The sequence below is a fragment of the Cervus elaphus genome, chromosome 24, assembly GCF_910594005.1.
Source record: "Cervus elaphus chromosome 24, mCerEla1.1, whole genome shotgun sequence".
Lineage (NCBI taxonomy): Eukaryota > Metazoa > Chordata > Mammalia > Artiodactyla > Cervidae > Cervus > Cervus elaphus.
The window spans coordinates 61507321-61520352 of record NC_057838.1 but is presented as its reverse complement, the minus strand read 5'-3'; the positions used below and the strand labels follow the sequence as shown (position 1 = coordinate 61520352).

The 13032-nt window shown below is 58.2% G+C and overlaps 1 protein-coding gene across 3 annotated transcripts in view; it reads left to right on the top strand.

The window, feature by feature from the left end:
• The window catches only part of BSN (bassoon presynaptic cytomatrix protein), a 79210-nt gene extending 66997 nt beyond the window's left edge, over nt 1-12213 (top strand). For 2 of the 3 annotated variants that reach the window (XR_006337419.1, XR_006337418.1), the window contains 7 exons: nt 524-2630; nt 2943-3733; nt 3861-3960; nt 4471-4602; nt 4862-4916; nt 5262-5354; nt 8230-12213. Coding sequence is in view for 1 of the 3 variants with exons in the window: in XM_043885364.1 (XP_043741299.1) it covers nt 524-2630; nt 2943-3733; nt 3861-3960; nt 4471-4602; nt 4862-4902 (3171 nt within the window). In the remaining 2 variants the exon portion in view is untranslated. The remainder of the gene's footprint in view (nt 1-523; nt 2631-2942; nt 3734-3860; nt 3961-4470; nt 4603-4861; nt 4917-5261; nt 5355-8229) is intronic. The other variant, XM_043885364.1, reaches the window with a different exon arrangement.
• Nucleotides 12214-13032: the final 819 nt, after the last annotated feature.

The following is a 13032-nucleotide window of genomic DNA, read 5'->3' as shown; positions in this document are numbered from 1 at the left end:
CTGCCTTTCACTTGAGAGAGGAGGAGGGCAGGAGGCAGAAAAGACTCAGAGCCTGAAGCCCCTGACCTCCAGTCAGCACGCACCCCTGGCCACGATCCTCTAGGGAATCCGGTGGGCCCAGGACCCTCTCCACTGGCCCCTGCCAGCTGCTCAGACCCACACCCAGAGCCAAACCCGTACTCTCCTGCCCTCAGTACAATCAGTGGGAGGCAGAAGGTGATAAGTCCGCTGGAGACGAGCAGGGGTTCTCAGAGCCACTGGGGGCCAGGCCAGTACTGGGCATCAGCCAGAGGGGCCTCTGCTCCTTCCTCCCCTCCCACCGCCCTGAGCTCTGGGAAGGAGAAGGCCCATAAGACAATCACAGGCCCTCCTTCCAAGGCCACTGGGTGGGCAGGGCAGGCCTCGAGGTTGCCTGGAGAACCAGGGCGCTGACCCCGGCCAGGCCAGGGCTCTTCTACCCCGTGCCCCAGCAAGCCACCCACACCTTGGGTCTCAGTGCTGCCCGCCCTTCCCTCTGTCTCAGGTGTCGGCGCTGCCGCCCAACGGCCTGGTCCGCAAGGTGAAGCGGACACTGCCCAGCCCCCCTCCAGAGGAGGCTCACCTGCCCCTGGCTGGCCAGGCTCCTCCCCCGCAGCTGTATGCAGCCAGCCTGCTGCAGCGCGGGCTGGTGGGGCCCGCCGCTGTCCCCGCCACCAAGGCCAGCCTGCTCCGGGAGCTGGACCGGGACCTACGGCTGGTGGAACATGAGTCCACCAAGCTGCGCAAGAAGCAGGCGGAGCTGGACGAGGAGGAGAAGGAGATCGACGCCAAGCTCAAGTACCTGGAGCTGGGCATCACCCAGCGCAAAGAGTCTCTGGCCAAAGATCGGGGTGGCCGGGACTACCCACCCTTGCGTGGTCTCAGCGAGCATCGCGACTACCTGTCTGACAGTGAGCTCAACCAGCTGCGGCTCCAGGGCTGCGCCACCCCGGCTGGCCAGTACGCGGAGTTCCCCGTCACTGCCGCTGCTGCCGCCGCTGCCACCACCCCTGCTACTCCCTCCGGCTCCGCTGCTTTCCAGCCGCCCCGGTTCCCACCTCCAGCGCCACTGTACCCTGCAGGCAGCGCTGGGCCAACTCAGAACGGATTCGCAGCCCACCAGCCACCCACCTACCCCGGTCCCAGCACATACCCAACACCTGCTTTTCCTCCTGGCACCAGTTACCCCGCTGAGCCTGGCCTGCCCAGCCAGCAAGTGTTCCGTCCCCCGGGCCATTATACAGCCCAGACGCCCCTGCCAACCACACAGACCACCCTTTTCCCAGCCCCGGCTGACAGCCGTGCCCCCCACCAGAAGCCACGCCAGACATCACTGGCCGACTTGGAGCAGAAAGTGCCCACTAACTACGAGGTGATCGCCAGCCCTGTTGTGGCCATGTCCTCAACCCCATCGGAAACCAGCTACAGCGGCCCTGGCCCCGCCGCCAGCAGCAGCTACGAACAGGGCAAGGCTCCCGAGCTGCCACGGGCCAGTGACCGCGGTGGTGTGAGCCTGAGCCCAGCCCCCATCTACTCCTCCGACTCACACTACACCAGCCTGGAGCAGACTGTCCCCCGGAACTACGTGATGATCGACGACATCAGTGAACTGACCAAGGACAGCACCTCCTCCACCGCCTCCGAAAGCCAGCGACTGGAGCCCCTGGGGCCGAGCAGCAGTGGGCGTCCAGCGAAAGAGCCAGGAGAACCAGGGGTCCTTGAGGGGTCCGCACTGCCCTGCTGCTATACCCGAGGGGAGGAAGAATCCGAGGAAGACTCTTATGAGCCCCGTGGTAAGAGCGGCCACCACCGGGGTGTGGAGAGCAATGGCCGACCAGCCAGCACGCACTATTACGGCGACAGTGACTACAGACACAGCACTCGAGCAGACAAGTATAGTCCAGGCCCTGCGGGGCCCAAGCACCCCTCCAAGAGCCTGGCCCCGGCTGCCATCCCCTCAAAGCGCAGCAAGCACCGGAAGCCGGGCATGGAGCAAAAGATCTCCAAGTTCTCACCTATCGAAGAGGCCAAGGATGTGGAGTCAGACCTGGCTTCCTACCCCTCCTCTGCAGTCAGCAGCAGCCTGGCCTCTCGAGGCAGGAAGTTCCAGGATGAAATCACCTACGGGCTCAAGAAGAATGTTTATGAGCAGCAGCGGTATTACGGGGTGTCCAGTCGGGACCCAGCAGAGGAGGATGACCGCGTGTATGGTGGGAGCAGCAGGTCCCGGGGGGCACCCGCATACAGTGGGGAGAAGCTGTCCAGCCATGACTTCGGGGGCCGGGCCAAGGGATACGAGCGGGAACGGGAGACTGTGGAGCGAGTTCAAAAAGCGGGCTCCAAGCCCTCATCTCTGAGCATGGCCCACGGCCGGACCCGGCCCCCCATGCGTAGCCAGGCCTCTGAAGAGGAGAGCCCTGTCAGCCCCTTGGGGCGGCCCCGCCCTGCTGGGGGCCCCCTTCCCCCCGGGGACACCTGCCCACCATTTTGCTCCAGCCACTCCATGCCCGACGTCCAGGAGCACGTCAAGGAGGGACCGCGGTCCCACTCATATAAGCGTGACGAGGGCTACATCCTGGATGATTCCCACTGCGTAGTTTCCGACAGCGAAGGTAATGGCAGCTGGGGGTGATGTCTGCGGCTGCTCGGCACCTGGGGGGCCTTGCCTGCCCATGGGGCCCTGAGCCCTGAGGTGTCCTGGCGGGGCCAGGCCTGGTGCCTCACCCAGTGGGCCCTGCTGCTGGCTGCCCTTCCTCCTGCTCCGCCCGCGCCCTGGCCCCAGCGGTGGGAGGGGGGGCTGGGGACCTGGCGTTAACGCTTGTGGCTGTGGCGCCCACTCTCTGTTTTCCTTGCATGGCTTCAGCTGGGCCAACCCCCTGCGGCCAGCCCGGGGGTTGACCGTGTTCTGTTTTTGGTCTCTGAAGCGTATCACCTGGGCCAGGAGGAGACAGACTGGTTTGATAAGCCCCGGGATGCCCGCTCTGACCGGTTCAGGCACCACGGGGGCCACGCAGTCTCCTCCTCCTCCCAGAAGCGAGGCCCTGCCAGGCACGGCTACCACGACTACGATGAGCCCCCCGAGGAGGGCCTGTGGCCACACGATGAGGGTGGCCCTGGCCGCCACGCCTCAGCCAAGGAACACCGACACCACGGTGACCATGGGCGGCACTCGGGCCGCCACGCCGGCGAGGAGCCGGGCCGGCGTGCTACCAAACCACACGTTCGGGACGTGGGTCGCCATGAGGCCCGGCCTCACCCGCAGGCCAGCCCTGCCCCGGCCGTGCAGAAGAAAGGTCAGCCTGGGTACCCCAGCTCCGCCGAATACTCACAGCCATCCCGTGCTCCGTCAGCGTACCATCATTCTTCCGAAAGCAAGAAGGGCTCCCGGCAGGCCCACCCCGGGCCCGCGGCACTGCAGCCAAAGCTGGAATCCCAACCGCAGCCGCAAGGCCGGCAGGCAGCCCCAGGGCCACAGCCGTCCCAGCCGCCGCCGTCCAGGCAGACGCCCTCGGCAACAGCGTCGCGCCAGCCGCAGACACAGCCGCAGCCACAGCAAGGTCTCGGGCTGCAGCCTCCGCAGCAGGCCCCATCGCAGGCTCGGCTGCAGCAGCAGGGCCAGCCAGCTGCCCGGGGTCCGGCCCCTGCTGCCAGCCAGCCAGCAGGGAAGCCTCAACCAGGGCCCCTGACAGCCACAGGCCCCCAGCCATCAGGACCAGTAAGTAGGGTTCTGGCACGCAGATCCCCCGCAGGGTGGATGCTGGGACCGCAGCTCGGATGGGCCCTGGGTTTCAGGCTGGGCAGAGCGGATGGGCAGTAGCTCAGCTGTGTTCTGTGTTCTGCAGCCACGGACAGAGCAGGCGAACAGCTCTAAAGGGACCGCCAAAGCACCCCAGCAGGGGAGGCCTCCTCAGGCCCAGCCGCCGCCAGGACCTGGCCCTGCAGGTAAGCCTGGCTTTGGGCACCCTTGTCTATGACCCAGAATACCTCCCCTTTTCCTACGCTGACTGGCACCCCGAGCTTCCCCACACTGCGCGCCATCACTGCTTCCTGAGAAGTGCCCGGTGCAGCGCTGCAGGCCTCCCCAGCAGAAATGAGCCTGGGGTTAGAATTAGCCAATGGGTCACCAGCACGGGGGACTTAGGGCCCAGGCAGCTCCGCATGGAGCTCCTGGGGGGCGCTGGTGAGCACAGTGCCACAACCTAGCTCCTTATTTTCCACCCCCCCCCCTTCTTCTCTGCCTTTCCCTTCCTTGCTCCTTCTTTATCATCCTCAACTTCCTTTTTCTGCTTCTTCACATCCCTTTTCTTCCCATTCTTACCTTCCTCTCTTGATTCCTCCATCCTCCTCCTCACCTTCCATTGCACAGGGCACCTGTGTTGCCCTTACTCGCCTGCTCAGACTCGGAAGAGCCGGTCCAGGCACGGCTCATGATGCTGGCTCCTTTCCCCCTAGGCGTGAAGGCTGGAGCCAAGCCTGGAGGGACCCCAGGGGCTCCTGCCAGCCAGCCCGGTGCTGAAGGGGAGAGCGTGCTCTCCAAGATCCTCCCCGGTGGGGCCGCGGAGCAGGCCGGCAAGCTGACGGAAGGTAAGCAGTGCCTACGGCTGGGTCCGTGGTGGGCGTTGCTCACAGGCCCTACCGTGGCAGAGTTTGGGTCTGGGGAATGGTTCCAAGTTGGGTCACCCAGGCACGGGCCAGCCCGAGGGCGCACCTGCTGCTGCCTAGTTATCCTCAGGGCAGTCCCTGCCCCTCAGGCTGAGCTTGGCTTTGGTGTACCAAATGGCCTTGACTAGGAGGGAGCCTCGCCCACTTTCCTGACACCTCTTTCCTTTCTCCTGTGTCACAGCTGTGTCTGCTTTTGGCAAAAAATTCTCCTCCTTCTGGTGACCATGCCCTGCAGGGTGAGTATGAGCCTCCTATACCCAGCTTCCCCTGGTAAAGGCCTGAGGCACTTGGCGTTGGGGGGGTCTTCTGGGAGGAGCATGGTCTTCAGCAGCGGCTAATGTGGTCAGAGCTGCAGTGAGTGTAGGAAGAAGCGGAGGAGGGGCCCTGTGCACAGAGGGCCCAACGTGGGGCCTATACAGTATAGGTCCCCAGCGAAGGGAAGCCAGGGCCAGCTTCTCTTTGTCCTTTTCCAGCACCCCCAGCCCCTGACAGGGCTCTGAAAGCTACACGTTGACATTAGGTTGTAGGGGGCTCCCCAGGGGTGCAGCTCCTCCCAGCCCTCCCTTCTGTATACTCCACAGGCTCTTGAAGAAATGAAGGGAGATGATATCATTGCTGTGGAAAAATCTCTGGAGCCAGAGGCCTGGGCGCAGCTCTGGACTCTGCGTATAACAGTGAGTGTCAGGATCAGGCTGGGCTGGGCGGAGGAGGAGGTGAAGGGCCCAGGCCGCCAACCCAGCTTCTGCAAGTGTGAACTAAGAGGGGCCTGGGGGAGCTTCCTTCAGCTGGGACAGGCCCAGCAGCTACCTGGAGGCAGAGACGACTGAGCTGGCTGAGATGACTCAGGTGGTAACCTCAGGGAGGGACGGGCAGAACCCACTGTGCCCCACAACTGGGGCTCCACACACTGGGTGCTGATTCCAAAGCCCCGTCTCTGAGGCCTAGTGCTGGTCACTTTGCTCCAGACGTTCAGATGAAGCCGGAATCCCCAGACCCTGTTGAGTTAGCAGTCCTCAGAGTGACGTCAAAATAAAATTGACCTCACCGTTGCAAGAGGGACATGAAGAATGAGTGGAGAGGTGGATGGGAAAGGGACAGAGAGTCAGAGGAGGACCCTCAGACACGAGTCTCAGCTCCAGACCAGGTCGGCCCAGGAAGAGAGCAGAAGGGCCTCGGGAGGGGGGCCCTGGCTCTCGCTGGGCTGCGGTGATCAAAGCAGGATCAGACGCCTGGGCCTAGAGCCTTCTCTGGCCCTGGCCTTGCCTCTGGGCAGGGAGCAGGAAGTGGTACCTCCTGCAGGATGGCGCGGAGGGTAGGCTGCCTGTCTGCGCTGCTCTGCGCACAACCGGGGACCACCTCCTCGCATTCCGTAGCCTTGGGGTCCTCTTCCTACCCCTCCTTTGCCACTTCTGCTGCTGAGAGTATGGAGGTGTGGTGCTTCTCACGGTGGGCAGGCATGTGTGTGGCAGGGCCAGGCGCTCAACAGTCAAATCACAAGGGAGCCCTGGGACCCTCTGGGGCCTTTGCCCAGGCCTGGCCTGCTTGTAGGAAGGAGTGAGATCAAAAGAGCCACCTGTCTCTGGAGGACCAGTGGGGAGACTGGAAATGTCCAGTTCCCATCTATTTATTCATTTATTCAGTATTTGTCAAGTACAAGTGGGTGCTATGCCCTGTTCTGAAGAGTGCTGAGGATCCAGCAGAGAACAGGACTGGGTCCCTGCCCTCTGAAGCTGGTAGCCCGTTAAGAGGGGCAGAGAAGAAATAAGTTTAAAAAAAAAAAAGATGAGAAGGTAATTTCTGGGATATCCCTGGAGGTCCAGTGGTTAAGACTCTGCACTTCCAATGCAGGGGGTGTGTGTTCGATCCCTGGTCGAGGAACTAAGATCTCACATGCCACACAGCATGGCCAAAAATATTAAATAAAATGAAATTGAGTCCTTAAGTAAAAAGAAAACATTTTAAAAAATGAGAAGCATATGAATCTATTTAAAAAGTCTTAAAAAAAGTAAAAGGAATTTCTGAAGGTTTTAAGTGTTCCCAAACCAGTGAGGCAGTTATGGCGCAGAGGGGTCTGCTCTGGAGAAGGTGGTCAGTGACAGGTGAGGCTCAAGCGGGGAGAAGAGGCTGCTGTGGATTGTGCCTGGGTGAGGGAATGGCACCTGCAGAGCCTCCAATGAGACAGATAGACTTCAGGGACAGACAGAAGGCCAGCACAGCCAGAGCCATAGAGGAGGGGAGGGATGTCCAAGGGTGTAGTCGGAGGAGCCAGCTGGGCTGGGCTTTGCAGGCCAAAGTGGAGAGCCAGAATTCTTTCTAAGGATACTAGTCACAGCACAGCACTCCAGTGTTCATCCCGCCTTCACCCCCAGGGCAGCGGACTCCCTGCCACCTTCCCGTTCCACCACATGTTTTCTCTGAGTTTCCCTGGAACAGAGGTGAAATGGGAAGTTGTGCTGAAAGGAGGGGAGGTAGGGGCAGCTCAGGACCAGGCCCATGGCAGGATCCGCCTTGGGTGTAGGGCTAGGGCTGTGTCACTGGGGAGTGAAAGGAGCCACCAGCGTGGCTTCGTCCCACATTCCACCCCATGACACGCACGGGCCACTGAGGCCACTCACTGTGGACTTCAAGGAGTCTCCCTCAAGGTCTGGCATCCAGCTGATCGGGCCAAGCGGTCAGCGCTGCTGTGAGTGTCCGTCTCCTGATGTCTTTTGTGGAGATTTCAGAAGTAGGCTGGGAGAGGCTCGTTATTTTAAACAAAACCCCATCTCCCTCATTCTTTTTATTTTAATTAAAAAAAATAAGTTTATTTCTTTCAAGGTTTACAAATAACAAAGGTACACCTTGTATTTAAAATTGCCATTATAGATGAGAGCGTGCATGGACAGTCATTTTTGTTTGAGTAATTTTTTATGTAATAGATTTTAAAATGTGGTGAGGGAGGGATCTGACAGAGATGACTGTGCCAAGCAAAACCACAACTGTGTATCTTTTAAAGCACATCATGGCTTTAAGTACCATGTTGCTAAGGATTCTCATGAAGTGCCATAGACTGTACATCAATCAGAGTATTATTTCTTCAGTGTAATTGTTTTCAGAGCCACATTTTGTTGCTTATTTGCTAGTACTAATCAGTCAAAGGGCACCATTCTTTTTTTGGAAACCAAAGCTGTCTCAGAAATGGCCGATTTAATTTTACAGTAACAAAATAGACAGCATAACACAGACTCTCTCAGTACAGGTAAACTCACACATACTGGAGATTATATATAATAGACACATATAAAGCAACTTGTGTTAAAGAAATGTCCCTTCCTGGCCAACCTATTTCTTCTTTCTTCCTGACCTTCTCTTTACGACCTCAAACCTGCCCCGGCACCCATCTCCTCCGCCTCAGCGGGGCTGGGATCCTGTGGGTGTGGAGGAGCTAGGCCATCAGCCTGTGGCGGACAGCTGGAAGGAGGGTGGGCAGGAGGCAGCTGTCCATGGTGCTTGACCAAATTTTTCTATCTTTCCTTTTTCCTTCTCTCCTTCCTCCTTTTCTCCTCCAAGCATCTACAACCTGACAAACTTTCAGCCCAAAGACTCACAAGAGGTGGGACGTGGCTATCGGGCCTCAGTTGAGGACAGGATGTTTTCTAACATCAGCTGCCGGGGTGAAGCATCTGCTGGTCACGTGGGACCACCGGACCGGGGTACCCGTGACTGTCTTCCCAGAGACCCTGCTCTCCTTCGGGCGCCACCGTCAAGGCGCAGCCATCGGTGGGAGGGAGAAACGCTCTCTGGAGACCCTGCCACACGGCAGTCTTGCTGCTCTTCCCACAGCTGCCCTCCGCGGCCCGGCCAACCCGGCCTCCAATGCGTTATACACAGAGTTGGGGCGCACGCTGCCTGTTTTTGACGGACGCTGCCCTCCCTCCACCATGCCAGAAGTTTTTCCACAGCCTTGGAGAGGGGCTTTGACCGAGGGCTGGGGGCCCCGGGCTCCGTTTCCTTCACATTCCAGCTGGCCCGGATCCCTCCGTGGCCACAGGGCCCTGCCCCCCTCACCCTGTCCTCTGGGTGACTCCAGAGCAGGCGTCCACGTGGCTCGCGTGGGATTGGGAAGAACTTTACAAACATTAGGACCTAACACTGTCTCATCGCTGAAATCAGAGGCCATAGCTCCGAAAAGCAGCATGGGCGCCGGCTGAGGCTTCTCCCAGCCTGTGGGCGGCCGCGTGCTAGCACGCCCGCCGCCGTCTTCAAAGCCATTCCCCCCAGTCATCGTGAGCATCCCAGCGGCCCCGCCATTGTCTCGACCAGCCGGCTCCTCGTTCGTACACCTGGGGATTTCTTTTGATTTCAAGAACAGCCTTAATCATTTCAGTTTGATTTAAGTGTATACCTCATAAACATTGTTCTTTCGTTTCTCCCCCCACCCCTCCTTTCTCTCTTCCTTCTCTCGGCTCGCCTCCTTGCCTCTCCCCTCCACCACCACCTTGTGACTGATGGTTTGGTTTCCTCTTTGCTCTGCCCCTGCTCAGCACAGGGAGAATGTTGACTAAGAAGCAATAGTGGGCAGCAGGCCACCAAGAGCACAAGCCCAGGGCGGGGTCTAGGGAGGCCCCTCAGCCCGCCTCTGTTTACCGTGGAACTCCAGTCCTTCTTAAGCCATCAACAGTGGATGTGCTCAGAGCAGAGGGGCCAGGGCTTCTGCCAGCTAAGTGAGAGAAGGGCCCAGAGGCCTGTGCTGGGGTGGGTGGCACTGTCCAATCCACCCCAGTGGACTGGGCAGGGCTCCTCCCCGAGGCCCTTCCTTCTGGGGCCTCCTTTCATCTTGGGCACAGCCGCAAGTCTCATCTCTAACGTTCTATGCAATGAAATATAAACCCTCAAAGACAACTGTTAATATTTATTAAATTCCGTGTTATGTATAAGGAGTTAATTGCGAAGATGCAATTGAGAAACTGGATAGATCAGCTCATATCCGACCCCTCGCTCCCTTCCCTCTCCCCTGCTCCCACCGTGTGCGTGAAGTTCTCAGTCTGTGGCATGTTCGACCTGTGGCAGGACTCACTGCTGCCAGGCGAGTCACCGCCGGTCCCGCAGCGGAGCATGCACAGCTCGCAGCCTCTTTGCACGATCTCATCCATTTTAAATGCTCGACCCTCTTGCTTGGAGTTCTTTTTGTCTCAGACCCCCTCCTTCAGGAGTGCTTCTAGCTGACTTCTGCACGAGCTAGTGAGGACAGCCGGAATTGCTGCCTGAGCATGCCAGGCCGTGGGCCCGGCAGTACAAGACCCCACACACCCTGTGGGTTTCTCTGACCAAGACGTCTCCGGGGAGACACGTGGTGGGAGCCCACACAGGATGTGTGCACATGAACATTTGGAAGGTTGGCTGTGGGATTTCCATCTGTAAGTTGCCCCCTGCCCCTACCCTGGCCCTGGGCCAGAGACATCTGGCTACCCCTTCCCAGCGGGGCAGTGTTCAAGGGCAGAGCTGGGCTGCCTTTGCAGCCAGAGAGACAGAAGCCAAGAGTGGGGCCTGTCTGTGTCCTAGGACCCCAGCTCCTGACTGCGCCTGCTCTGTGCCTCTCCTCTGGCTTGTAAGCTCCAAGGTGTGTGAGCCGGGAGATCTAGGCTGGGACTGGAGGCCAGAGGGTGCTCAGGAAAGGCTGGACCTTTGCATTTGTGGCGTGGACAGCTGACAGAGTCACTTTGCATCAGAGTGGGTGTTCCCATAGACAGTGGCTTCAAGCGGAGTTTTTTGGGAAGCATCTCAATAACAAAACTTCCAGAAGGTTCTGTGGTGACACTCTCTGCATCTGTCCCCAGGACCTAAACACCCCACCAGCCCTCATCTCTGGAGCCTCAGCATGCCACTGCTCATGACTGAGCCAAGTGTGCAGCAGGCACCCGACCCCTCCAGGCCTGGCCTTCCTCCAGAGCTTGCACCATGCATTTCTCAGGGGTCCGCATTTCTTCTTCTTTCCAATAAGGTCTACACACCCTTTCAGAGAGGGATCCTGGCCCACCTCTGGCAGCTGTGGATGAGATAGGAGGCTGTTACCCGCTTTGTTGGGCCCAGGCCGTGCCCTCCTGGATTTGGGCTTCATCCATCCAACGGGACACCTGCCTCATTGCAGACAGCAGGCCTGGGCTATGTGAGGCCATCTGTTTGAGGGCTGAGGGAGGCCATCATCTGGCCCCTCTGACCACCCAGGGCCAGGTTTTTGTGAGATGTGCCTAGTGGCTGGATACGTATGTGAGGGACTAATGCAGTGAGCCTCCTCACAGAAGGCCAAGGGACGGGACCAGAAGCAGGGAACAGGCAGGGAGATGACAGCAGGCCAGCCTCCATCAAGGCTAGTTTCAGGCTCTCACACATTGACTTTTCAGCAAATCTCCTTTCTGTTCAAGCTCTCTGAGTTGGACATTTCTGACATCTGCCATTCCCCACCCCTCAACGTATCCACAGGACACATCTGTACCATCACCCCCTGTGAAGGTGGCTGGAGCAGGCCTCTGGGCCACAGGTGTGCTGGCCCTTGTGTAGATACAGCTGTGACTCGGGGGACCAGAGGCTGAGGGACCAGCGTTCGATGCCTTGGGTGCTGGGGAGCACCAGGCACATCTCCACACAGGCACGGGGATGTCTCTGGGAAGCAGTCCAGGCCTTCTCTATACCCTCCCCCAACCCAGTGTCATGAGTAAGGGCACTGCCCGCTCTGTCTACCTGAGGGCCCAACGCATTCACAGCGACAACCCCTGTCCCACCATCGCTTAGTCCTTGGGAAGGCTGTGGTCTCAGGGCCCATGGTGAGAGGGCAGCAGTGGCAGCAACCATGTCCTGTCTTCTGGAGCCTGTGGGGAGTTTTCCAGGCCGATCCTTTGCCATGGCAACAAGGCCCTGGTCTCTTGGCCCTTCCCTTGCCCTGGTGCCCCCTCCCCCCATTCTGTAAATACTTGTCATCGTGGACTCCGACAGGGTCAGAGGGACAGGCCTGATCAACTGAAACGCCTCAAAGATACCATTTCTGTCTCCCTGGGTACCAGCAGCCCTGTTGCCATGTGCACTGGGGTGGCGCGGGAGAGCCGTGGAAGTCGTGAGATTATTGTGTGTGTGCATGTGAACAAGCGTGTGAGTGTGTGTGTGCGTGTCTGCCTCATTCGGCCTCTGGGAGCCAACAAGCCCATCCTCTCTTAGAGCAGTGCCCTGGAGAGCGGTGGCCGCCCCACGCCTTTCCTCTGCTAGCTTCCATGTCTTGTTTTGGCTCCCCCCACACACTCCTTCCCTGCCTCCCTTCTTTCCTCTCTTCCCTTCTTTCCTTCTCTCCTTCTTTCTTTGAGGGGGGAAGAGTGCTGTACAAAGTCAAACAAACAAGTTTACAGTTGTAAGTGCAATGACCCGAGTCCTCCACGTGACCTTGTGAACCGTGTGCCGTCCTCCTGTGCTCTGTGAGAACTCGTGGTACTTCAGTGTCCCTCTCCCTGTATTGTGACAAGGTAATTCTGTGGTATCAGAATAAAAGGACTTGATATAAACAACCTACAGACTGTCTCTGGGATGGTTTCTGAAATGGGCAGGCGCAGGCAGAGGAACAAATCCCTCAACTGTGACAGCCCCAAGTTTTCATGGTTAAAGGGAAAGAATGAGAAGGCAAAGTTGCGGGAAGTACTGGCAAGGCCAGAGCAGAGTTCACAGCAATCTGGTCAAAGACAGTGGGTCACTCCACAAAGGCAAGTTTAATGCTTGAACCTGGAGAGAGCAGTTAGTTCACTGGGCAGACTTGTTAATATTTTTTTTTTAAGTTTTTTAAATCGGGGTTTAATTACTTTATAGTGTTGTGTTAGTTTCTGCTATACAACAAGGTGAATCAGCTATAAGTATACATATATCCCCTCCCTCCCACCTACTCCCACTCAAGGGCAGACTGTTGAGGGTGCCTCCACAGTCTGCGAGTATCTGGGGTGCACACTTTTCTGGGGCCTGGTTCCTGAGGACGCAAGTGAGCAGGTGCTGCCCCCTGGTGCTGCCAACAAAGCCCACACCTGTCTGCCTTGGCTGTGTCCACTCCAACCCCCAAACTCTTGGGGGCTACTAGATCTTAGTCCTTCCCCAGACTAGGAAAGCCTCCTTACCAAAGAAACCCTGAGTTTCTAGAAATGTTTAAAAACACAGATACGTGAAAAGAGTATCAGCCTCACCTCTGGCCTTCCTCAAAGTTAGTATCTTGATGCATGTCTTTCCTTGATGCATGTCTTTCCTTCTTGTGTTTTTCTTTTTCATTTTAAACAGAGTCAGAAGATACAGCAGTTCCTGTTTTCTAGCCTTCTGTTTATTTCTACACATTCATTCCAGATACTTAGA